Here is a 27,034-nt window from a genome sequence, read left to right as displayed (position 1 = left end):
GGATTCGCCCTTGAGGCGGGTGCGTGATATTGTGAACGTGGAGAGATCGGCATCAAGCAATCACATTGACTCAGAAACAAGCAAAATGCATTCACGATGAATCAATTAATGTGTCAGGTTATTTTAAACGTCTGCACACGGGCCAACCAGACGATTTCCAGTAACTGCCATGGATTGTACTTAATCTACGGTTAATCATTAACACAAAATACCAAGCGAAGATATCTCTCCCCTTCAGACCGGACTTTGGAACTATTTCCCGTGGTTGTAGTGTGCGTGTAGTCGGTCGCCTATTGCAAAGTATACAACCGGGTCAAAATAGTAGCGTCGGTTACAGTGTACAGGGCGGGATTTAGTGCGACAGACCGCCGCCATATTGGATTTTTGCTTGGATGTTTTATTAACTCAAAATGGAGGCTAGACACCTGGTGTGGGCCGCAGTCCTGCTTTTTGTCATCCTAGCAGTGGTGGAAGCGCAACCCCCTCCCATATACACGCAACAAGGTACGTTTCTTTTCTCGTCATAAAAATCCTACAGCAACGCAATTAACAAAGCTCAGGACACCTGCTCTGAAAGGACCAGGCACTGACAGATACAGTTAAGGTTGTAACAGTGATTTCTTGGAGAGCACTTCTCATGAGATGGGCTATAAATGTTGTGATCCCTGGCCCGGATGGTTAAACCCAATTAGTCTACATTTTCTCTTGTTTTGACTGGATGAAACGTATTTACATCATGGACAGGCTATCATCAGACAGTTTGTCTCTATCGTGAATCAAAGCGAGAGGTGATAATTGATGAAGTCGGTGAAGGTCTCGTGTTTATTAAGACCTTGGGAAGTCTGGGTTGAATCCTGCCCCTCCAATAGTTCACCCCCCCCCACCCATACGACTACTACGTTAACGTACTTCATATTGCTGCTGGACTATTGTTGGTGTGTAGCATAAAGTCAACCTTTCTCTGATTGAAACGCCACGTTCATATCCATACACCTCCATTCCGCACACCGGAAAGTCCTTCTTTGACACGGGATGCTGATTGTTTTTAACTCTGACATTTTCATCGGTTATGCATAGAGAAAGGGTGTGTTTCTGTGGATAGTAGTGTAACTTGCGGACTGCAATGACGTCACTGTTTTTTTTTTTCCAATCAAGCAGTCACTGGATGTGTACAAGTATAATGAAGATTTCTAAACGCATAAGGTACATGTAATGAAAGAAAAACAAAACATGCACCATCGAAGAAACGTGTCACCGCACGGCTTACATCTGATGAGGTTGAAAGACCCTAGCCCCGAGGGGAAAAAAATCAATAAAAACTAAAACTGAAATAAGCTATAAAAATCAAAAACTAAAAGAAACAAAAACAAAACAGATACACCCCCTGGTGGCTACAGAATAAATAACTACTGCGCTGTAACACCAAGTGTTAAGCACCTTCCTTGTAATGCTTGATGAACGTCTTGTGGTGTTCATTATCGGCAGCTAAACACGTCGTTCCAGAAACCAGTAGGTCCACTGATGATATTCAGATAACTTAATATTATGCAGACTCCAAAAAGACTAGCATTGACCATGTTTGATTCGATATTTCGTTCTTTATTCGGAACATCATCAAGGAGATGTTCTAAGTTAGTCTTTTTGGAGTATACATACACGTCGTGGTGTTTCTTCTTTAAGCAACACGTGTTGATGTGTTAATAAAGTTAGACACAATGACACATTTGGGTGTTTATGACAAATACAAAAACACGTTTATAGAGTGGGAACACTTTCTCAACACCGAAACAAGTTTATTTCTGAAAGGGTGTTTACTTTCAAACGGTTACGTGTTTTCGATTGACGCAAAAACGCGTTTATTTTGGGCCTTGGTTATTACAATGAAAGAAATCTGTAACAAAGAGACATTTTTAATTCTAAGAATTATATTCCAATGCAGCTGAGACAAACTGCTGTATAAAATTATGTTTGACACAACAAACATTTAGATTGTTGATAGTACTTTGACTTTGCACTGAAAATAATTTTACATTTTATGTTGAGTTTTGCCTTTGTACAGATAATACATACAGAAGCTTGCACGCCAAAGATTTACATTTTTTCAGTTTAATTGTTTTTTCTTTTAACGGTTGATGGAAATCAGATCATAGGACCGCAGAATAAACAACTTGAATTCCTTTCACTTTAATGAAATTGTTTTTTTGTTTTTTGTTTGTTTTTTTTTTCATTTCGCACGACGTACTTCGCTGCGTCCACCCAAAACATTGCAAAATGTTTTCGACATTTCGTCAACGCAGAAACCAGTTTTAGTGGATTTGACAAAGTGTTTCTCACTGTTTATCTCCGAGTCTCCGTACCGTATGCCCCACTTTTTCTCACGTTTTCACGGTGGGAAGAAAGATAAGGCTGATTGTGAAGAAATTGTCCAACCTTCCGACGACCAAAATGTACTTAATAGAACTCCGAAGGGGAGAACAATTATTCAAAGCCGTTAAGACGTCGGTATGATGTCAGATTCTGCAGCAGTGTAATACATATTAAGCCCTACAGATGTACATATCATGTATTATGAACATCGCTCCCTAGTGATAGTGTCAGCACCCCTCATCCCACTTTTCAAATTTCCATGGCCGGGAAAGTCACCCCCCACAATCCCCCATCCCTCCAGTTCCCGACACAAATGTAAGCCACTGATTACAGGCGTTTTCTTCAGCCACGTGCGGTACCCTGCCCTATGGGACCATTTCTTGAAAAGCGAATTACGATCTGCCAAGTAATTTTTTTAAAGTTTTGACCGAAAAGTTTAATCACTTGTGTGCTTTTTCATTTATGCTTTCATCGTCCTTTATTGACGGGGAGAATTGGCTGTCGCATACTTTCATTATTTTTATATTTACACCAGTTTCTGTCAAAAGCTAAAAAGTTGTACAATTAAAATTTTGTGAAGGTTACTGACTCAGCTGAATTACTGCCGCGGGTGGTACAAGCAAAGTTTCCAACGGTCCCACTCAGGCTGGAAGAGCCAATGCATTTTTAAACAAGGTCTTCACTTTTCTGAGTTGTTCACGGTTTAACTTCTTCGACCTCCTGTCCAGGACTATTCCGTTATGGTTTGGACAACCGAGACACCAGACTAACGAAAGGGAACGACATCAGCTCCCTGCCCCTGCGGCTAAGATGGGGCCTCCCGTTCTACAACAAGAAATATTGGAGCATTTACGTGAGTACTCTACATAAATAGTGCCTGCTTTCTACTTGTTTCTACTCTGTTTTGCTTGCTAATTGTCCTTGTTTCGTTTTTTTCCCTTATTCTGCTAATTACACAATATTCAAACATTGTCTCATGGTGTTATATTAATTTCATAAATTAACATGAATGGCTTAATCTATCTGTTAACAGATAAACGACAACGGCGTTCTGTCGTTTGACAATGCCTTCAACGACCACTCGGAGCAGCAGAACCCTTTCCCAGTTGGACCCATTCCAGCCAATACTCCGGTAAGGACTTTTCTCTACCAAAAGCAGACAGAAACAACCCGAACAACATCAGAAACACAGAAACACAAGCAGCAGACAACAGAGACGAAAATGAAATGCAGTTTCAAAGTGTCCGACACTTTTCTGATTTTCTCCAATTTGTGAAACAATATAAAACGAATATTTTGTTTTAAGTCTTGTTTTTGGCCAGGCCTAGCCGAAAGCAGACGTCGTACTATTGTCACACTTCGCGAAATTATTTTTTTTACCTGTCACCCGTCCCCTACCCTATACCTAACTTTATACTTTACCATCAACCACCCTACATACTCAGTACCAAATCACCAAAATGCAAACTAAATTCCGTGACGGCGATACCAACATTCACAAAAGTGGCAACAAAGCCACCGGTTACTTCAGTTCCCAAAGTGCCACCTGGAGCGAAAGCAGCTCAGGGAAATGCCACCGTGATCTTCCTCCCTGCAGGGCGAAGTGCCAACTCAGAGGATACTGATCGCTCCGTTCTTCGCCAACGTGGATATCACCCAGAGCGGTCAGATCTACTACCGCCAGAGCACAGAGAAGGACCTGATGGACAGGTGCAACGCCGCCATCCGCCAGCACTTCATCAAATTTGCTGATTTCCAGACCAAGTTCATGGTTATTGCAACCTGGGTGGGAGTCGGCTTCAGGGGGTACAGCGGCGGTTCTGCCCCGGTAAGAAATGTTTCCTTTATCGGTTTGAGATTTGCACGCGGGACGTAGTAAACAAGATGGGGGTTGCGGTTACACCATCTATCTCTTGGGAGTGGGTGTGGTTACGAAGCAGAACCGTTGGACTGGACGTTTTGGTCAATAAAATATGGTTTGTCCGTCGTCGGGAGATTGCTGGTTCCAATCGACCGCTGCGAAGCTGCCATCCGCCAGAAGGTTATCCACACCATGTCCACGCTTTGGCCAGTTTTGATTTTATTCCCCAAATCTGTTTTAAATAATTGCAAACTGTCGATTAGGATGACACCAGACTGTTATATACTTCCGTGCGTTCCAAGCCTCCCTTTCAATAATTTTCAGAATCTGGCAATGTACAATTCTATGTGTAAAATCATGAATTTGAAATTATTCATCGGAGTAGACAGGTGCAAATTTGTCATGAAATTTCATGTTATTGCTTCATTTGTACTCTCAACATTCAAAAATGAAAAATGAAAAAAATTTACAAAGCAGGCACGTAGGAACCGGGGCCCAGGGAGCCAGTAGCTCCCCCTCCCCGAAAATATGTTGGGGGCTGGGCCCCCTAAACAAGTTCTGTAATTTGCATTCTTGGAGTGGAGAGTATTTGCAGCAGTGTGTTGGTAACATTTTAGAGAGATTCTAATGTTTTGCCCCCCCCCCATAATCATCTTCCTACGTACCTGGCAGGTGTGGGAAAACCGAGGGTAATTATCCACTGCAGGATCGGTACGAAAGCAACCTTTCTTTGTGACGGCAATACCATGGCTTCATGAAGAATTTACAGTAATTTTGCTTGAAAATGAGCATTACTGTCCAGTTTGCAGTGTCCGACATATAAGACCAAACATTTTTGCCTACTGCAATGGTGACCGATCTCTGGAATCCTTGTTACGTGGCTCCTCGCCATCTTTTGATTGGACCCTATGTTTGAGTCCAGTGACGCGCGTCATGCTGAGGTACTTGCTAAACGACCGTTTAAGGGAACCCCTGGCCAACCCTTCATCTGATTGGCTGAATGACCAGCTAATCAAACGACTGACCGACAAGGCAATACGCTAGGTGAAAGAACGATCTGCGGCAGATGCTAGACCGTCTAAAATAATTGGGTTCGTCGTTACACAACCATTTATGGCGAAGCGTTAACTCATTAATGACTGTTTCTTGCAGGCGAATACATTCCAGGTTGTCTTGGCAACCGACGAGTTCGAAACGTTCGCTTTCTTCCGATACGAAACCATCCAGTGGACCACGGGTACAGAAAGTGGAGGCTCTGCCAGCACCGGTACCGGTGGCAAAGCTGCGATTGTAAGTTCCTTTTTTATTGATTTATTTTCATATTTCAGTTCAACCTTCTGCAGTTTATCTGGCCTTCAATGTACTGGATTTGGCAATACAACCCCATTGAGCAAATAGACCCTGCCGTGCAGCAATGGAGGAAGAGGCCTTTGTTTTGTTTGCAAACATTTCCAGACTGTCTGTGTGGGCGGCCAAAGTTTGCAGAAGACTCTCACTCGGTTAACAAGAGGTTTTGCCTAAAAATGCTCACTCAAAAGCGTTCTGTTGACCATCAGTCCTATGACGATGTTATCTCTTTTTCAGATGGGTTTCAACGCCGGGAACGGGGAGAATTACTACACTCAGCAGGAGTACAGCGGCCAGTCCGACCCGCTCAAGACTCTGCCCCAGAATACCAATAACGACGAGACGGGCATGTTCATGTACCAGATCAGCCGCATCACTGTGCAGTATCCACTCTGCAAACAAGGTAACGACTGGCTTTCCCTCGTTGACCCGAAGAGTGTAGTCCACTGATTCGGGCCCCGTTGAAAACAGTGTACAATCAGCATTGTTCGGGGTCCAATAATATGCGCACCAACATCCCTGAGGCATCTGGAACACACGTTAAATTAATGTAGGGTCATAATCTTTCATTTTCTTTTCAATTGTCCGTGGGTTAACCGATTACATTTTAAGTTATTCCCTCAGAAAAAAATCACCCCCCCCAAAAAAAGTGATTTTTCCAAAGTCTGATTGCAGCCATTTTTCAAGTGGCAACCCTAAACTTTCTGGGGCACTTAGAACCATTTTTTCAACAGTATCTTTTAGTCATTCTGCTCTCAGATGAAAGCCCAAAGACCCAGGAAATTGATTCTGGCAGAGATTTACACAATCTCACCATTTTGGGGGGCCATACAATCTCTTTTTTTCAAATGATACTGTGGGGGGCACTTTTAATGCTAATGAGCTGGCGAGAAATTCTTGCTTGAATTAGAGGACTGCACCCGAACGGCTCCCGTAGGGAGTTACCACGCGCGTCTATGGTAGATGGCTGTATAGCCTCATACCAGCACCTTCCATAGGCGGACGTGTTATTTCTAGCGGCAGCTACAACTTCCGAACTTGGCCTTGCTTCTGTTCCCCGATTCTCGTGTTTCCCATTGGACGCAGTGCATTGTGTAATTGCCTTCTGGCCTGCAGTTCTTTGACCGGCCGTAGTTCTGAATTACGTGACCACAATTGGCATTTTGGAGGGCAGGAATTTTAAGTATTGGCCCTGAGAGAAGCCAGTGGTGGGATGGAAGTCCTGGACATCTCCAACTGCATGTGGTCTGTTAGAAATACTTTCAGTAGAAACTTGAGAAGCCAAAATTTTAATTTTTCTTCTGCCTTGTCCTTACCCTCTCTTGACTGAAAATGGACCCTCCTCCGAACATGGAACAATGCAACTTTTAAAACAATCAGAGGACATGCGGGCCCGACTGTGTGCGAGAAGCAGACGTAAACATGTAGGTTCCGGGGACATTAGAAATAGCGTATTACTTACCCTCTCGTTCAACCATAGGCCTATGTTCAAAAGATGGACCCCATTGAATCTCAAAAGCTCACATCTCTATAAATTAAGTGGTTTGTACCTTCCTAAGGGGTCGTCCGGACCTTCCCTCTCTTCGATTCCATGCTGGGTCATTCCTGGTTCTTCTTGGCCGGCCCGTGCTTTGACCGCACCCGGGAGCACTGGGTGCTCTTCGGCGACGTGGACAACCCCAAGGCTGTCCAGAACTGCACCTACCACTCCAAGTGGATGGTCTACTGTTTCACGCCCACCTTGTTCGAGGTAGGCCACATGGACATCGCGCTGTCTACCGACGACGGCTTGACCTGGCCCCACAAGGGCGAGTTTGACGTGGGTGAGTGGCTGTTAGCGGTACCAGGCAAACACAGATCCTCTGCTCGTGTATAAATTCCATTACGTGTTCAAATCTGAATTCGTATCCTGAAGCAAATTAGCGGATGCAATGGTCTTAAAAACATTCGAAACATTCTACGTTCTACATCAGCTAATTAATCACCATCACTTGTTTCTTCTCTCAGTGAAAATTGGTGACACACCACAGCGGGTGACCCGCATAAATCCCGACAGCGAGGCCTGGCTGCGCGCCGACCGTCCCGTTACCATCGAGTGGGACCCCAGGCTCATTAACTTTACCCAGGTCCGCATCGACGTGCTGGCGTACACCGAGACCATAGACCCCGACACGGGACTGCCGGGCCCGCCCAATTGGGAAGAGATAGACGAGGTACGTTCGCACCTGCATGTTGTCAGGATTGTACCCAAACAACCTGTAGGCCTACTCCCGAACATCTTGACAAAATTAAACAGATGATGAAATGGTGGCTGTTGAATGGTCCAGTGGCGTGAAGGGGGAGAGTATTAGGGTAGCGGTTCTTCCCTCGCTTTGCACCAATGATGCCCGGGTTCGAGTCCCGGCTTGGCCTATGCTTTAAGTGCATTTGGCTTCCAATCCATGCTCGCTCTCGCAGGTTTTCTCCGGGTACTCCGGTTTCCTCCTGCCTCTAAAACTGGACCTTCTTCCTAACTCCGCGATGTGATGCTGATTTAATAAAGGTTACAAATAAACGTACAGTTGTTGTCACAAATAACCTGAGTTGCTGAAAGCGCCATTGAAACAAATTAATAGCAATAACAACGACAACAGTGGTGTGAATTCCACCCCGGTGTTCAAATTCACTACTTGGACTTGGACTGCTGTTTTATTGTGGGGTATGATTTTGAACACGCAAGGGATTCATGGTAGCTAATTCAAAACCGTGGGTATTACGGGTCCTCTATGGAAGATGACAAATACAATCATCGCTGTGACGTTGCAACATGCAGCCTAATACTGAATCGTTCGCCAGGTCGCTACTTAGGTCATTAAGATGAAAGTGCCATAGGTGGTAACAAACCCCTGAAATTTCGTTAGCTGTTTCTACATTACTGTGTGGACTGTGAATCAGGGCAATATGCGTTTTTATTACCCTGTCAGGTGATTGTTCTTGGCCAATATTATCTGTGTGCTAGGTTTCTTGGGGACTGCTAAAGTATACGACGAAGAGAGAAAAAATAATCCTTTCACTGATGAGAGAGCATTCGTGACTTTGTGTGCATAAATATCGGCTGTGGCCCATCCATTGCAATGAACCCACTGACCTTTGTCCGCCCAGGTTTCGTACACGGTGCCCAACACCGGCCGGTACACGTGGATTTCGCGAGCCGTGTTCCAGGTGAACGACAGGAACTGCATCGGTGTCATCCGGGTCACTCGGCGCTTCAAACGGTAGGTCGCGGTCACTAGGGCGTCCAACAAATATCAGCTGACAAAACTGAACAATCTGCTGGTCTTTTTTCCTCTCAGATTAATTAAAAGGGCACTTTATTCGTTATGTTTTTACGGGGTATCAAACAGTGAAGCGAGGTAGGAAGCTTCATACACGACGGTGCAGATTCTTGTAACCAAACAGTGAGCGCCTCGCCTCCTGCACTTTTTTTAAGTTTCCTGGTAAGGTTTTGCTCAACATGGAGAGAGAGTCATATAGTTTCCTGCCCTTCACAGGTCGGAAACATGACCACATGATTTCTTGCCCCTTTTCCTACCATTTTCGGTTCATGGCTCAATCCATAATCTGGGACGAATCCAGAGACTCACGGAAACGCTGTCTATGGTCATTTGCAGTGGTCCCGCAGGTGGCAGCTGGCACTGTGCTCAACTTTGTACAGAGCCGCCGCTCCGCGACAGTCGATCCTTACAAAACACGACACATTCAAGGGGGCCATGGCAAATCCAAGAAAACATGTCGCTGGATTCGTCCGTCCCACGCTGATCTTTGTTGACAACAGCGGTTAACGATTCTCCCCTCTGTGAAGTTCCCTTTCTTGAGAACTTCGCCAAACTTGACCTGAATCAACCAATCCAATTTGGTTTTTGTGTGTGTGTGTTGCGCACAGTGACGACTTGGCCCTTTGGAGCGACCTTCACTTCCTGGGCTACATCATGAACGACAAGTTCCAGAACGACCCTGCCACCTACGCCAACCTCCGCTGCGACGAGTTCTACAAGCGAGAGGTCGAAGGCAACTACGCGGAGGATCTGCTCAACAACCTCCGGCCCTGCCCCTGCAACCTGACCCAGGCCCTGGCTGACAGGGGCCGCTTTAAGCCCGACCCTATGTGTAACATGGACGACGCCGTGCAGGACCGCACGCAGGAGTACTGCCGCTTCCGGGATGACGTAGTACACTGCGTCACCAGCATCGTTCCTTCGTGAGTATGGTCCTTTTGAGTATTTCGACAAGGAGAGTTAGGGACCATTACTGTCGTGGCACGGCGCTGATGGACAGGTATTGCGTTCGCGTTTAATGCCTCTTCGACCAGTAGGGTGCAGTGACTTCAAGCACATCAAGCTTAAAGAAGGGGGAGCCATAAGCCATTGTGAGTTAAATTTGAATAAAATCTGGTACACTGAGTTCTTTAAGTTCACGTGAACATAACAACTTGAATTCTCCCTACTAAAACCACTGTTGCTATACCTCGTGATTCAGGGCAAGCTTTTGCTTAGTTACATAAGAGACGCCTTTCAACAATACACTGTTCTCAATGGACAGGAACGGCACAAAGGAACCAGTCCATTCCAGAGATGGCGGTCGCTATGCGAAAGCTTGCCCCGAATCACGAGGTATAGCAACAGTGTCTTTAGTCTGGGGAATTCAAATTGTTACGTTTTTAAGCAATCAGATCACACAGTGTGCCAGATTTTATTCAAATTTAAGTCCGAAATGGCTTATTGGTCTACATGGGTGGTCCGTTAAATACGTGCCCATGAAATGTTGACTTTAAAGGCACCTTTTCATACATATATGTACTTTTTTTGGGGGGGGTGAGTTGCGTAGGCCCACACGATGCGTTCATGCATGTCATTCTCATTGGTCGAGTTCGGGCGGCCTCTTCTTGACACGGGTTTTGTGTTTTCGCGCTCGATTTTACACCAGCACACGAAAACAACTCGTGAGATTTTGATTTTTGAACAGCCGCAAAGGCTGACTTCGGGCACCTTGTTCTCGTATGTTCGCGAACAGCTTGATTTGTTGGTCTTGGGTTGGCCGCTCAAACGCCGGAAACGTACATTTGGTCATCACTGGTAGTTAGTGACAAGCAACATGCAACATGGCGGCGTCCATACACATTATTCGAGAATTAACGCATGGATAACTGGGCTGAATTCTTTTCTATTTAAACAGGAAAATTCACCTCTGTGTTATGGAAAATAATTAATGTTAATTTTGCAAAACTTCCTGTTGTCTCTGGCTTTATAAGCCATCTCTCTATTTTTTGCAGCTGTTCAAAAAATCAAAATCTCACGAAATTATCCGTGTGTTCCTATGAAACCATGACGAGGAGGTGGCGTGTGATCCTGTTCCGAGAACGTTGTTCTTGAGTCGCCGTTTTGTCGGCATTTGAGTGCGACAACAAGAAACCCGTGTCAAGAACACGCCGCCCGAGCTTGACCATTAACACAACACATGTGTTTAGTGTTTGGCCGTCAAAATCGACCGTGGAGCGATGTTGACGGATACGCAACGCCTTGCGCAACTGTTGACGCGCATATGGACAGGCACCCTGATAACAGCCTCCTCATCTGTGCGCATGGCATCCGTAGTGACTCCCAATCCATTTCCCTGTACGCACACGCGTTCCATATTGCTCGCTGACGTGCCAAACCTGCAGTGTTGACTGTGATAAGATCAACCTGGTGGGTTAATGTGTCACAACGAGGTTCGATTGAGAAACAGCATCAATATCATTTCAGTTTAAGTGAAGAAATGTTAGCGTTCAGAGTATCTCCCGTGTCATATCCCCCACCCTGTACGCAAGATGTCAACAATCTCGCTCCTTCTTCCTTGTCGTCCATGCCTAGGCCTACTTTATAGACTGCCCCACAGATTGATCGATCAAGATGTGGGGCAGGGTGGCCCGGGTTGATCTTCACTATCAGTTAAGATCAATTCTGTGGAAATCATCGAGTTATTATTCTTCCGCTTCTTCGAACAGTCTTCCACAGTCGTGAACCAGAGGGCAGAGCAAGGGTGACAGGATCGTGTGCTATAAAAGATAGACCAAAAGCGTAGAAATCGACCGATTTATTGATTGATTAAGCTGTTGCTCTGCACTTTATTTCATGTCACAACATACAAAAAGTGTTTTTCTTCCAAGGCTGTTGTATATTCGGTAATGAAAGACAACTCTTTGCTTCACCCACAAAGTAACTTCGCAAAGGAATCTAAAGTATTCTGGGTGGCTTCCTCGCTTTTGTCCCGAACACAGATCCACGGGCTACGACTCGACGTGCTGCTATGATGAGTTTGAGAATCTGGTCTACGCCGGAGACAGCTCCTCTGGAAGCTTCTCTCGGAGGGTCACGATAGAGGGCATCCCGCCCTACAACGAACCCCAGAAGGTATATTGTCGTAGTACCTGGGAGCTCTGAAAGTGCCATCCGAGTTGTTGAGATCTGGACATAATTAGAGACAGGGTGTTTGAAAGTAATTGGAACCTTAAATGAGAATGCCCGGAAATTAGGGTGACAATAGCATATACTTTCAAGACATCATTATGCACAATTACCTGCCTCAGGATGTTGTCGCCTCGTTGTGTAGTTTTTAGGATGTCATCACTCTGTAATCTCTCATCGTCCTATGTCCAGATCTAAACAAGTCAAATAGACTTTAGACTGGACTGCAGACACAAATACAGCTCCCTATACTTGTTAGGTGCGCAGTCTTTAATTTGAAGACGTCGCCATTACCGATGACACTATGCCCAGGGCCTACGAATATTTTAAGATGGGAACCTAGAAAATATTCGAGGACCCATAAGAAATTATTGTCGGTGTGCCATAAATACAAACACTAAAATCAAGTATTATCAGAAAATGTTCGGCGTCTCTCTTTCTGAATATGGGCGATTCACAACAGTGCACCTCCAAAAGTTTACACCGCGCTGGCCAGTCACAACGCGCGAAATCTGTCGACCCTCTCCAAACGCACATTGGGTCGACAGCTTTCACGCATTGTGATTGGCCAATGCCTCGAACACTTGGGGCGCGCTACTGTGAAACGTCCGTATAATCTCGATTTTGGAAATAGCTTCAGACAGGTCTTTTCAATACATCAACATCAAAAGAAGGCCCAAGCACCAACCATGAACTGAGAGGTGTAGGGTCATCGCTATTCTGGTGCCTAGGGCACATGGCAGACTTAATCCGGCCCTGGTAGCAATCATAAACATGACCAATAAGCATGCACACGGATGTCTCATCACAGAAATACCTTGCATGGCAACGGCTACCCACCAGTAATCTTATAATATTGTAACAGTTAAAATAGTTTTTTTCAGGCAGATACATGCTGCCAGGTTTTCGTCGGTCATGTCGGGTTCTAACTGCATCAGATTCAGGGTTGTCAACAAAGACTAACACATCTGTGTACAACACAGGTACCCCAGCTGTCCTCGGGCATAGCCGACCTCGCCCCTTACTACATGTGCTGCATATGGGGCGACCATTGTGACTATTATCAGGAGGTTAGGCCGACACGCGACTGTCGCTGGTACCGTTCAGTTCGTCCAGGTAGGTAAACCGATTGAGAGGAATGTATACACATTTCATTGGTTTTTCTTTCACTTGGTGCCTTTTCACGTATCACGTATGCATTGTTTCAAAAGTGAGCAAGTTGCGTGAAGAATTGCATAGCCGTAATGGATGAGAGTGCTATCAAATCGAGTGGACATCACTGCCAGTCGTTTTGTTTGTGCAAGTTTGTCCACCTCTTTGAGCCATGTAGGAATCAGGGTTATTACTTTAAATTCACAGTGTTTGCAACCAAATCTCTGACATGTTGGGACTGGAGAGTTAGGCCTAAGGCCAGTTCACACTTGGCGCGAAAGCGAACACGGACGCGATTCTGTGACTACATATCAAACTGTCGCGTCACGAATTCGCCAAAGTTGGACATATTTCAACTCAAGCCAATTTCGCTGCAAACAGTCATTTCGTGCCGCTCAGTATCAAATTCGCTGGGTTTGGCATTCAGCTAAGTATAGGCCTGTGGACCGGCCTCGAATACACCTGACTGCCCCGTTTGCTGTTTACCGCAGCCTCCGTGTTTGGAGACCCTCACTTTGGGACGTTCGACGGCGTCATATACACCTTCAACGCTAAGGGCGAGTACGTGCTGATGGAGACCACCGAGCAATCACAGACCAAGTTCCAGCTGCAAGGCCGCTTCGAGCAGATCCAAGACCGAAACGGTATGGTGACCACCGACTTCATTCCCCGGTGTCAGTTCACCCGTCTTCGCCACTGTGGCTGGATATAGTTGACTGGAGGCACCGAGTCTAGGAATTTTTAACAAAGTTTCCCCCTGGATAAAAATCATTTAAAAGGGCTGATCAAGAAGGGGTGGTAAACATCACTCCATCCACATGATGATTATCAGTAAACAGTTTAGTAGAGCTCTACTTTCTTTGCCGTAAACTGCCATTAAACTCTGCCAGGTAAAGCTTTTTCATTTGATATTCCAACAACTCTTTCACTAGTCACTTATCAAAGATATTTTCTCCGGAATAAAAACCGTATTCGGGGAATTTTGAGGCGTTTGGTGGTGGCAGAAATACCCCTATCATCTCAAAAGTCTCCCTTTGTTGAGGCCCGATGGAACCCCATGAACACTTGAGCCTCCTTAATCATTTTTTTCCATCAATTTTTCCCTTGTGACCTGACCTTCTTCCTCCTCCCTCAACAGGTGTTATGAGGATGGCGACGGCTTTGACGGCCGTGGCGATGCAGCAAGAGGACAGAGAGAAGATTATGGTGCGCAAGTCCGACCGGACTGTCTTGGAAGTGTACATCGACACCACGCTCCTCGAGCCTGACGAGCAGACCACGATCCGAAGAGACAGTGAGCATCTCCTGTGTGTCAGTCCCTGGGACAGTAACCCGCCTGACAGCCTTGCCCTCAGTGCTGCAGCAAAGGCTGATTTTTAAAGTGTTCCCATTGGATATTATTAATTGTAGTGACTAAGCCAAGATGATGGTCGGTCAGATTTGATTGGCTATTGAGCCAGTTATGCGTATCAACTCCTCGCTATCTGACCGTTTCCATACTTTCAAAAAACAGAACAGAAACAGAACGAATGCTTAATGCAGTAAAATCTAAGCACAGTTTCGAAACTTTGAAAGTATTTTCCAATACCATTTTGTTTTAAACCAGCGACCATTCAGTTCTGTGATCTCTGTCTTCATCTCGGCCTATCTCCTCTTTCACAGGTTTCTTCATCACCTTCCCTCAGCTGTACGAGAAGGGAAACCTGACCCAGGTCATTGTGACGTTCATCGACTCAGAGATGGCGGTCGTTGTCAACGGCACGCAGGAGATGCTCACGGCCCAAGTCCTGGTGCCCTACAGATTCAGGGTATGTTTCCGACGTGTAGTTGATGATGCGGGGCTTGGTCATTCTCTTTAGACTCTATCCATTCTCAGCGGGACCAAGATACCAAGATTAAGATTTTCCTCGCAACGGGGTCTCCTTTGGTTGGAACTGTATTTCGCTTGTTCACAAACGACTGTAAAACGCACACGTTACAGCTGCGTCGCTACCAACAAAATGATGTGTGGACCCCACCAACATGGCTCTTTTTTAACCGATTAGGGACTCTTTTGCTCAAGGCGAAAATCGGATGTTGTGCAAATATCGCTATTTCCAAGCTTTCACCACATGAATTGTAACTGTAGTGTTCAAGATCTCTCATTTCCAGAGTTGTAACGAGTCACTAATTTTTGTGACTCGAGTCGAGTCATTGTAGTGCAGGGACTCGAGTCGAGTCATTGACTTCAGTCATTACAACTCTATGGCGTACTGTTTTCTTTCTCTCCTTTGGCCAGAACTGGGTGAGGGGACTATTTGGATCCTGGGACGAAAATAAGGACAACGACCTCCAATCCAGGTCAGGGCAGATATTTAAGCCAACGGACGATCCTTTGGCACTCTACCAGAACTTCGGACAAACATGTGAGTTTGGTTAGGTCAAGTGGCAGTGGTTCTGACTTGGATTACTGACTCTTGATTAGAGTCGGTCTTTTGGTTTAGTTTACTTTATTTTTGTCAAATCGAGACTTGACTTCACTCAGGAAAAAACAACTTCTGACTGTTGATACTGTTTTACGCCGGAGAACGCAACATCACCCGTCTTGGCTCGAGTAAATTTGGCTTGTTTGATAGTGACTTTTATAGGAAAAATTTACATTTATGACTTTCTGTGTGCAATAGGACATCTGTGCTTAACATCATGCCGCTATTTCATCTTTGGAAATAGATGATGGAATACATGGGCGGAACTGCCAGACCTGTTTTGTAAAACACCATGGCCATATCTTAAGAAGAATTTGAATGTACCGTGTCAACCATACCTTATATGGCACTTGAGTGGACTTGGTTTGGTCGACATAATGCATTCATTCATTATATTGTTTAATGTGATAACAATTTATTATGTTTGTAGATCAGGACTCACATCCAAGGGTTTGAAGTGGACATAGTTTACAATAGTATTATTAATAAAGTGACAATAACTAAAATCAAGATTATGATTAATTATATTAAGGATAAAAAAATTACCAGCTCAAACTGACAAAACACCAAATATGACAATAACAACACAATCTTAATAGAAAACAGCTCAAAACAAATAAACGATGATTTACAATTTAAAAAATACATATAAAAAAGTAACAATAAAATAGATGTGGGGACTTACGCATTGACAAGTTTAAAGCACTGACAAAGGGAATAGATATGTGCGCTTAAGACCGGCTGAGAAGAATGGATACGACTGATGCCAGGGCCGCAGGCAATGGTTCTCCAGGGCAAGGTTTGAAATGTTAGTTTAAGACCGGCCAAGCACATATATATTCCCATTCATAAATACCTTTTTAGTCAGAGAGTCAAAAGAAGTCAACATACGATGGATTTCCAACGATTTTATTCTAAAACTTTACTTTCGGTTTCCCTCTCAACCCCGTCTATTTTATGATATATTCCTTTTGAAAGTTGTCCAATAGAATCCCCTTCAGTGACTTTGACGCGCGCGTTGCGCGTCGCGTGCACGCAGACTCCAGACCAAAATCTCATTAAAAAGCAACCAATAGAATAGAATAGAATAGAATAGACGAAGTGATGCGGGGAAGATCTAAGTTATTTCTGGACAATTGAGCAACCAGAAAGCATTCAGGAAGCGTATCATGTGTAGAAAATGATTTCTCTGGGTTGACGCGCAGTCCCGGTGATATGTCTCAACTTTGGACAGAGCACACACTTATGCCGCGTACTCTGTTTGAGGACTTAAGTGTCCTGGTGTATATGTGGAAAATAAGTGGGAAATAGGTTGAGTACGGTGTTAATTTTAAAAGTGCCACATTCACTGTCCGAGGACATGATATATTTCCAACGATTACTGTACATGCATCCCCAAACCTAAGCGTGCCAATGGCATGACTGAGTGGTACGGTTTCCTTGGTATTTCTAGGGGAGATAGAAAGCGACGGGACGTTGTTCCACTACGAAGGACTCACCCACGATGACTTCCAGGACGAGACCTTCGTCCCGGACTTCGACGCGCCCGGGGACACCCAACTGCCGCAGCCCACGGACTTGGAGCGGATTTGCCGGGGGAATTCCTACTGCACGTACGACCTCATGACTACGGGCAACATCGAGCTGGCCAAGGCTACCATGCTGGCTTACGACCAGTTCTGGCTCGCTTATGGAGCTTCGTTCGATCGTAAGTAGTGTGCGGGGCCCCACCTTCACATAGCTAAATAGCGGGCAACATTGCTTGGTATATTTCCCTACGAGCGGAGAACCAGTCTCGAGTATTGCGAAATGAGCCATGGCATTTGGTGTTTCAAAAAGGCTAGGTCATTCGAGAACAAAGCACGCCTGTCAGTCAGCGTATGGCCACGCTGACAGGGCAGACCATCGCTGGCATGTGCTGTTGTTCCCGAATGATCCCGAATGACGTATTTCCTTCAGAGCTGGCGCTGTTTGAATACTGAGATGGCTCACGGGCCCCAGAATGGTGTTTAAAACTTAATTCATCTCAAGCGCAGCGCAGTAACTGGGGTACATCTGGCAGGGGGGCGCTTTAATAATTGTTGCCACCATTTTCAGGAAGGGTGCACTCAATATGGCCGTTTCTCAATAGTGCGCCACCAAGAGTTTGCAACGCGTTGGCCAATCACGACGCACGAAATTTGTTTACCCAATGTGCGTTTGAAAAGGGTCGACAAATTTCGTGCGTTATGCTTGGCCGACGTGTTGCAAACTCTTGGTGGCGCATTATTGTGAATCGCCCGTATCGCTGAGGTCACAGTTAAGACACCGAACAAAATGGGCTACCACCCGAACTGTTGTCCCTTCTCTAATATCTGAGGGGGAGGGGCCAAAGGCCTCGAGCAAAGGATAGAGCCCCATGCGATCTCCGTATTACGCCACTGCCTAAGGGCGTGACGACTTAACAAGAATATCATAATTTTGCATTAAAAAGGTTAAACCTGTTGTGTCTAACTTGTTTCCGTGAAATTATATTTCAGATCTGCGAAATGACAATATTCACAAATTTTAATGTGTGGTGGTTGTAAATTTAGGGCCCATTTTTTTTGTTCGTGCATGTGTTACACCAGGCCGATTACAGTAATGCAGAGTACCTTCCAAAGAAATGAATCTGGTTTGGAGTTGATTTCACAAGTCAGTCGTAACTGGGGCACCCAAAAAGGCCACCCTGTTGGACCCAGCATGACCCGTATGCGAGCTGAGATTGAACAGAGAAACCACCAGGAACTGGAACTATGCAGCAGTCACCGAGTAGTTTGTTACGCGGATGCGTTCCACTTTAGCTCAATGTCTTGTTGGGAATCGAGTACGAGTTGAAATACAGTCACAATTTACTTTTCCAAAGTTTGAGCCGTGATGAAAGATAGCGCTCAAAAACGACCTGATATCTAAATGAGAAGCAATACTCATTCCAAATTAAACCCCAAACTCATACCCCAGGCCAGACCTAACACTGCAACAACTGTGTTCGGTAGTTGTAAGCCTTCTTTCTTCCTGTTAATTCGTCTACATGTTTAAATGCTTATTACAGTTGTTTATGGATAGTATTTAGACGTTTGATATTGATGTTTGAGAAGTTCTAAACTTGATCACCGGATGATCGAAGTAACTTTAAGATTATGCTCTGTTGCGAAACACATTTTTTTAAGTGAAATGAAAACTCGAGCCAAATGTCTAACACAAGGCCAAATAAAATCCAAAATAAAAACAAATTAAAAACTATTCCCTTTTTCCTTTTTGTTCATCAGTAATCACCTGTGATTATCTAAAGACTCCTAAAAACGGCACCAAGACGTTCCTGAGAAAGAGAGATCACCAAGTTGGGTCAGAGGTAAACGCTCTGTTTTTATGTCTTTTTCTCCTCTTCTCTTTCTTTCTTCCAACCATTGTGAGCTCCATTGAACATGACAGATCCACCGCCAGAAATCGACGGCAACCTCACAAAATTGCATGCAGTTTGTTTTGTTGTGGCCATGTATTCCTGTGCTCCGTCCTCAAGTGCCAAGATAATTTAGGGTTTGAGAGCTCTGAAAGTATTCAAGGCACAGGCAGGATGTGGTATCTAAGAAGCGTATTTTATTCTTGAAGTTATTTTTCTTATTCCAAACTACTATGGAGTACCTGTAGTTGATGTTAACGACCGGGTTTACTTCTGAAAATCTTCAGATCGAATTTGCGTGCGAGGATAATTTTATCCTCGTCGGCTCTCCATACCGGGTGTGCGAGCCGCCCCAAGTGAATCAAGGAGAGTTCCGTCAAGGCCAGTGGAGCGGGAACGAAATCGACAACACCTGTGTGGGTGAGTTATGGAGAGCCCAACGATCTATAAAGACACACCGTTGTAACAAATACATGTATCTGTTTTGAGGAAATCAGGCTGCCCGTTTATCCTCGGGAGTATTGTGAGAAAACTATCAGTGAAGTTCAACTCTTCAACGTAGCAGGAGGGATCTTCGTGGGTAGGGGTCGACGCTCGACATTACCCTGGCACACAACCTTTCCCAAATGTCGTCCAGCAGAACATATGCAGCAAGGAATGAGACGGAGAGAACCCCCCCTGCTTTGTGTTGGTCATTGTCTCGCAGGAATCGGGGGAATTCCTTCAGACATCTTGGGGGGATGTGTTAAGTAACAATAGTCTGGAATGTGTATAGGGATTGGACATGTTGGAGGGGTATCCCTCGGTCTCATTTCTTGCTGGGTATACAGCAGAAACAGCAGGAATTTTCCAGTCTGCTACTCACCCGGGTAAACCATTTATTGAGTTTGGGACCGGCAGTAAAAAAATTAATAAGACCAGGCACAATAGCGTATATCACATTAAATGGTTCTCGATATAGTGAAGGGGTGTTATGTGTAATTTTTGACTCCGTGAAATAAGTAGGCTCGTGGACAGTAATGCGCATGACTTGGTGTGCACAATGATAGCAACCAACACTCGAATGTAGGCCAAAAGCAGGGAATTCACATGAGGACAGAGAGACATGTTTTCTTACGGGAGTAAAACCATTCATAGGACATCAATATGCATTGACCAATTAGATCCCTTCAAACTATGCGTTTACCCCTTTTCTGTCCAATCAGAGAGTCTCATCTGTGGAGGGCTGCCAACCCCAACACACGGCAGCCTGCGAGTGGAGGGTCCCCCGGAGAACATGAAGGTGATCTACTCATGCGACGAAAACTACGACTTGTACGGGCGGACGGAGCGATTCTGTGACACGGAGAGAGAGACTTGGATTTATATCGAACCATACTGCTACCGTGAGTTCACGCTCAAAGGAAATATCTTTTGGCCGTGTAGGCAGTAAGGACAGGGGAAAGGAATCAAGCAGTGTAAATATTTTGAGAGCCAAATACTCAGCAGAAACTCCGATGTTGGGTCTCCATTGGACTTTATTGCTATTAATTCAACACTGTATTTTTGTTTTTGTCTTCACCTCTTTCTTGGGCATTTTGTCAAACCCCGTCTACGTCTAAATGTTTAGCTTCATTGGTGTGCCTTCTTGGTAGACGGATTTGTCGATTGCCCAAATCAGGACGAGTCGGGTCTGGGCCGAAGCCGAAGATGTAGCCCAAATTTACAAGAATGACCAGGGAAGCGTGTCGAACAATGAAAAGTGTCCATCATCCGATCACTGGCAGCAAAAGGCCCATAACTCCAGTGTGACAGGGGAGATCAATTTATATCGATCGGTGTATAAAATATATTATGATCCAATCGACATATGACATTAATCCGATTGGCGTAGTAGAGCAGCCGCCACTTACAGACCGAGTCATTCTGGTGTGCCAGATAGCAGGTTGTATCTTGTATTTTATCTCTCGATCGGTGTATAACTCCCACTCATCTCTCAATCGACAGACAAACTGAACCCCATCGAGGTAGCTGGAGCGGTCGTAGGAGGCATAGCCGCCTTGGTTGTCTTCATCGTCCTTATTGCCATCTGCTGCGTCCTGCAGATAAGGTCACGCAAAAGGAAATCTCACTTCCCGGTAAGAACTCGTGCAGTTCCCCTGCCCTTCCATGTACCCTCCCCCTCCCCCGGGAAATCGCAATATCAAGTACTTTAAAAGCGCTTCGATATGCGTCTCAATCTGTTCAAAGGCTCTTCAATCAAAAAATTATTGTGACTTTTTTTTCTGAAGTCTAAAAAGGTGTTAAGAAATTCAACCCGATCTTGCTATCGAGACAGGAAGGATGGCAAGAGCCCCCCCCCCCACACACACACACTACTATGTCGTTTTGGGAATGAGGACGTTTTAATTAACGGATGAAACAATTTAGAAAGTCATTTTAGGAAAAAAGAGTCCTTTTCTCCTCGTCTGTACATAAGCCTGCATACGTCATTGGGTCATATGTCCAATTCACGATGGCCTTGCCGGCTTGGCCAAGACAGCGGTGAACGCTTCCCCGGACCGAGCACTCTGCTCATTTGTCCCCCTTACTCCACCACCAGGGAGACAAGGTCTCTAAGAAGCAGAAGCGAAAGCAGAAGCAGCCTAAGAAAGGGGATGCACCGGACGTCAGTGGTCGCGAGCCCGCGTATCAGGTCAGCGACACGCCCGTGGAGGTCCAGCGCTTCCCCAAGACGGCCATCGAGCCTTCAGAGGACCCGTACAGCCGGCAGCTGCGCCAGCAGCTGCAACAGCGCCCGCAGTACACCAACGTACCGAGCCGGGTAAGGCCGTGTCCGAATTGCTTCGCTGAGTGCGCCCGGCTTGACGTTGCGCGCGACTCTAATGGCTAATGGCTGCAGCCATCCACGTAGACTCATGCGTCATTCCAAGTCGCAGCCAAGGGGCTTTTCCGAACCAAGGCTTTGCCGTTGGTACATCAGCCCTGGGATGTCATTGGCTCGATGTCGACTTTCACTGGCTCAGTATTGGGTTTGTTTAATTATTTGGGACTATCGATTCTGTAAAGACTCGAGTTCAGAAAATGTGCATTTCCCTTCATCTGGACTTCCTATTATTGCTGTTAGTCCATAATTTACTGGCCCTCAAGAAAGAGTTTCCGCGATTATTTTTTTTTTTTTTTTTGCGTTATCAAGCCAACAAACCATCTTCTATGTTAACTCCTAAACAAACCCTCACCATACAAAAATCCCCCAGTCTTCAACAAAGAAAGACAGCTTCACATTATACTTATACGAACATTTCATTTATCCTCTTTCCACCATGAAGCCAAGTCCTCACTCTTCTCAAACCCTGCCTTACGCGGAGAAAGACCCCATCCCTGGAACCGGCAGGGCGCCGCCTCCAGAGATGATCTCCCCGACCGAGCCTCGCTATGGCTACACCGACCCAGACAGCGCTTACCCACCGTAAGTATATCAACATAACCGCTTTGATAGGTAACACGAGCCATCTAACGCTATGTAAGCAATCAGCGGAGTATGGCGTCTTCACTACTTTTTACACAAAGCTGATTGGCTCTTTCTTGCACGGATTCACACTCAAGTAACCGAACAATCAAGTGGCAAGGAATTTTTTTAACTTTGTTAACTCCCGTTGTCTGTCAAACTGTACTTGTTGAGGCGTTGTGAGGAGTTTTCGCCGCTCCATGGCGTACATTGAAAAATATGTTGCAAATGTTCAGGCCTGTTTTTATGTACGTGTGGAATAATGTTTGGATGAGCCCCGGAGAAAAGTTAACAAATTTGTAAAGAAGGGATACTGCTCTTACCGGCCGATAGCTGAGAGATTTTGGCAGGCCTTAGAAAAGTAGGTGTTTGAGTTGGAACGTGAATTTCTATATTCTTTCTTTGAAATGAAATTGCCAACGTAGTCCAACACCATTCTGTTGATCTATTGCAAACGTTGCAGAGTTGGCGGCGAGGAGATTGAGATGGAACTTCAGCATGGCAAGAGCTTGGAGAGCTGGGCCTAGACTGGCCTCTAGTCCTTCCACCGTGCGTCAAACGCTTGTTCCTTTAGCCGGACCCTGACTGGTAACTAAATGCGTTGCTTTCTATACAGTTCAAGGGGCAGTTGGAGTGGAAAACCATAAGACTGGGAATTTGACTGACCTGAAAGAAGTTTGACCCTATACGGACACTTCTAAGTCGATTAATTATGTTAATTTGACTGTCAGAGTAACCTGTTTCACATTTGGTCCTTCAAAGTCACGTAGGGGGCCTACATAGTTCCATGCCAAAAGTATTTACTACGGCTCGGGTTGTTCTTGGCTGCGGAGGAATACCTTCCTGAAGGTCCTGTTACAGTGTGGCCACTAACTTGAAATGAAAACATAAACCACTAAACATTCCTTTGTCCACTGTCAATTTAAAATCAGAATTATACACAAATAACTTCCCAACGCATAATCTCTTTTCCTGTATTAAACTTGTCAAAGTATAGACCATTTCAATTACCGTTACAAAATATCCCAGATTGCTTTCACAGGAACAGTATAAAATGATGTCCAAATGCCAAGGTATTTGTCTAGTTAGTGTAAACTCTTTTTCGTTTAAACATTTTCGATTTTAGTCAATCTGTACATACTTTGTTAGTTTTGTCATGTATACCAGGCAAGATATGGGCCGGAGGGGTACCCCCTTACATGTCAGATCCCTATACACACTCTAGACTATTGTTACCTAATACATCCCCCCTAGAAGTCTGTAAAGGATTCCTGAGATTCCGATCAAACAATGACCAACACAAAGGTGTGGGGGGGGGGTTCTCTCCGTCCCATATCTTGCTTCAAATGTTATATGGGGAAGTCGGTGCCAGTTTCAGTCAACATTGTAGTAGAATACAGTTTAATTCTGTTTCCATGTCTAGAAATGTAGTTAGCAGATTTGTAAAAGTAGGTATCCCTGCGGAAATGTTCAGATTTTCACTGTCATACCATTAGTTTAGATTGGGACGTCGGTTTGAAATCGGAAGTTTGAACGTACGTGAAAACGTACATTTTCAGATGGTACAAGCTTAGAAAATGTAGTTCATCTCGAAATTTTGCGAGTCGATTGGGGGAGATATTTTGAAAAGCATTGGATGTAGATTACAGAGTGCGATTTTAAATGTATAAGCCAAATGCATCGACAAAATTAGATGCGTATGTTCCTCATACGCGGCTTTTTTTTGTTCTGTTTGGTGTGTGTAGTCGGGGTATAGTTCCTGTATTAGGCCGTGGCATTTTACTTACTCTCAATGGAACCGATTGAGTTTTCGCTCACGCTCATTTGGCTACAAGTTTATGGAAAGGACATGTATCAATGTTGGCTTTCCCTGTGTAGTTTGTCGAACTCCAAATAATTACCGGAAATTATTGTACACAGGAGCGGTTTAGAAATAGCCTGCGTACCTTTTGCCTTTTTTCTCAACGAAGTTTTGACTGCAGCCATAGTTTGTGAAGTCGTTTTGATTTTTTTGGCCAACATCACTGTAGGTTAGCAAAACCTGTGCAAAAGAAATGGAAGGCATTTTGGAAAGTTGTGTGAAAAGTCACTGAAATCTTTGGGGCATCAAAACGAGTGGAAATGGGCTAGTATCTATACGACTTCCCAAGTTTGTAGAAAATCAACTGACTGGCCTTTAATGCAACGTTTCTCTTGGCTTTGTCAGAAGACACACTCACTTTTCGGGGACGAAGAGTGAGACAATGTCAATGTTTACTTTTTTCTACTGTTTTTCTAGCTTTCGCTTCTAAATGCAAATGGTGTTGATTCATTTTAAGATCTCGTACCTTTAATGCTGTCGAGTACTAAGACACTGCTGTAGTTGCTTGTGCGTTTCGGTCACCAGTCGTAGTTGAAAATAGTGCATTAGTTGTGATAACGGTTTGACGAAATCAAATTTATCAAAATGCCTAATTTGAAATGATGCAAAAAACAGTTGTACTTTCTGAACTTCACGGGCGATTTGACATGACCTGATACGCGGGCTTGTGACTAACACACTGTTTCGCATTCATTGTATTAACCATTTCATACATTATGGCTTAAAATTTACTATTTTTAAAAATGTTGTATATAAAAACTTTTGTAAACGTGTTTTTGTTTTGTTTTGTTTTTTCAAAAAGGAGATAGTTATCTAGTCAGAGTTGCCTGTGAAATGTAACTTTAGCTTTTAATTTCTTTTCAAGCTTATTACGAGTATAGTTGCGTTCATACCTTCGTGAAGCCAACGATTTGAATTCTAAATTCCTCCATAATTATCAACATTTCAAACTTTGGGTATGTACCCTCCATGTTTTTTCCGCGCAGTGTGCGCACTGTGCATGTCATATTTGGGAATTGGAGCTAGCTCGACGATGATTCTGGTCAACCTCTGCTCGAGTATCTGTGATCGAACGCACTGCTATGGTCTGCGGAGGTTGGTTGCATCGCTGGTTTTCAACAGTCTGGTCTATGACATACACACCTTTTCAGTAGGGTACCAGGCCCATACATTGCCGTGATACGTTGACCCCTGTTTTTCTAACTTAAAAGACATTTTCACGACAATTATGCTTGCCGGCTCATTGCACGTCACAGATGAACCACCATACTTATGATCTTTACCCGAACTTGTTCTTGAAAGATTCATTGAATATTAGTTTGTCATGGCACCATCTACTTCGTGAAGTCGTTACGTTGATGGATGTCATGGCACTAGAATACTATTGATGTACAGAAAATGGTATACATATTGTAAATTCAGTTGCTTTTAGTTTTGTTTAAATTTCCTCTTATGGACAATCGAAAGCTTCCATTTACAGATGTAGAGATTCTACTTCAATGAGAATGGCGATGCTCTGCAACAATAAAGAGACATAAATTTCGAAATGGCTGGATTTCCTGTTCCCTTGATTCGTATCACAACCATTATCATCCCTGAAGAGAACCTCGTTCCCAATCATAGAAAATAAAAGAACACTATTTCCGAAGCTTCATTATGAATCCATCATAGAAACGTTTCATTTGTGGAAACGCGTCCTTTGTCCAAGATTCTGGGGATAGTTTGTCGACTTGCTCCTCACTTTGGTGTAAGTTGCCTTGCGTATTAGATGTCGCAATATCATAGAGTCCAGGAATTGGGTAAGGGTACAAGGTGGGTTTTTTTAAAAGGAATTTGAAGCATACAATAATGGGGTGAAACAAAGACACAGACAACCAAACAGACACCAATACACCGTGAGGGGCTTAGGCCTATGCAGGTTCCAAAACTTCAAATATTTTACTGCGTAAAATAAAATCGAAGTGCTAATTCAGGCAGTGCACACGCTGATTTCATTTTTGACTTTTTTATGCGGTGAGTGCAATTTTGTATAGGGTTTGGTTTGGTTTGGTTTGTTTGTTTTTTCTTTTGGGGGGGGGTTTACATGGGGTCCAACCACAGTTACTTCCAACCCCAACATCACATGGACTGGAGATATATTTACCACAATCCATCCTACCTACGCCTTTTCCACCTGTGGTGTTAACCGTCAGCAATGTTCCGTACAAGACACCCAAGTGAGTCAGAAAGTCTTGATTGATTTCTCGGAGTTCACGCAGCACCTGCAGTATTGAAGAAGCGCCCCCACGACAATGTATTTCCCGGGTTTAGCCTCACGGATTGGCTTGATTTGGCCGTGTCCGATTACTTGCCTGCGGCTTGGAATGACACACGACTCTGTGGGCAGTGGCTTCAGCCACCATCATAAGCTCGTGTGAAATTTCCGCTGCAGCCATTAAGACACAGCCATAGTCATGACACGGCTGTGAGCAGTTGAAGCAGAAAGCGAAGAGTAAGTTCGAGTGGAATCTTAATAGTTTCCTGACTCCAAACTAGTGTTGTCGACCATTGGGACCCACACCTAGGGGCACAGTTGCATCACTGCAGTATTTAAT

At 44.6% G+C, this 27,034-nt stretch overlaps 1 protein-coding gene across 1 annotated transcript; it reads left to right on the top strand.

The window, feature by feature from the left end:
* The first annotated feature begins 299 nt into the window (after nt 1-299).
* Nucleotides 300-25,987, top strand: LOC110983908 (sushi domain-containing protein 2-like). Its single transcript, XM_022243573.2, has 24 exons — nt 300-504; nt 3,096-3,220; nt 3,401-3,499; nt 3,965-4,195; nt 5,381-5,518; nt 5,813-5,978; nt 7,135-7,398; nt 7,583-7,788; nt 8,717-8,829; nt 9,498-9,812; nt 11,871-12,003; nt 13,041-13,173; nt 13,701-13,853; nt 14,348-14,503; nt 14,872-15,017; nt 15,488-15,614; nt 17,128-17,382; nt 18,962-19,044; nt 19,380-19,512; nt 20,298-20,477; nt 21,079-21,209; nt 21,674-21,895; nt 22,401-22,540; nt 23,043-25,987. The coding sequence occupies exons 1-24, from the start codon at nt 411-413 to the stop codon at nt 23,104-23,106; spliced, it is 3,807 nt and encodes a 1,268-aa protein (XP_022099265.1). The 5' UTR covers nt 300-410; the 3' UTR covers nt 23,107-25,987.
* The last annotated feature ends 1,047 nt before the right edge of the window (nt 25,988-27,034 follow it).

The sequence above is a fragment of the Acanthaster planci genome, linkage group LG10, assembly GCF_054643075.1.
Source record: "Acanthaster planci isolate LZ-2023a linkage group LG10, COTS_SCS, whole genome shotgun sequence".
In the NCBI taxonomy this organism is placed as follows: Eukaryota; Metazoa; Echinodermata; class Asteroidea; order Valvatida; family Acanthasteridae; genus Acanthaster; species Acanthaster planci.
Note: the sequence above shows the minus strand (reverse complement) of the source record. Positions and strands in the feature narration are given on the sequence as shown.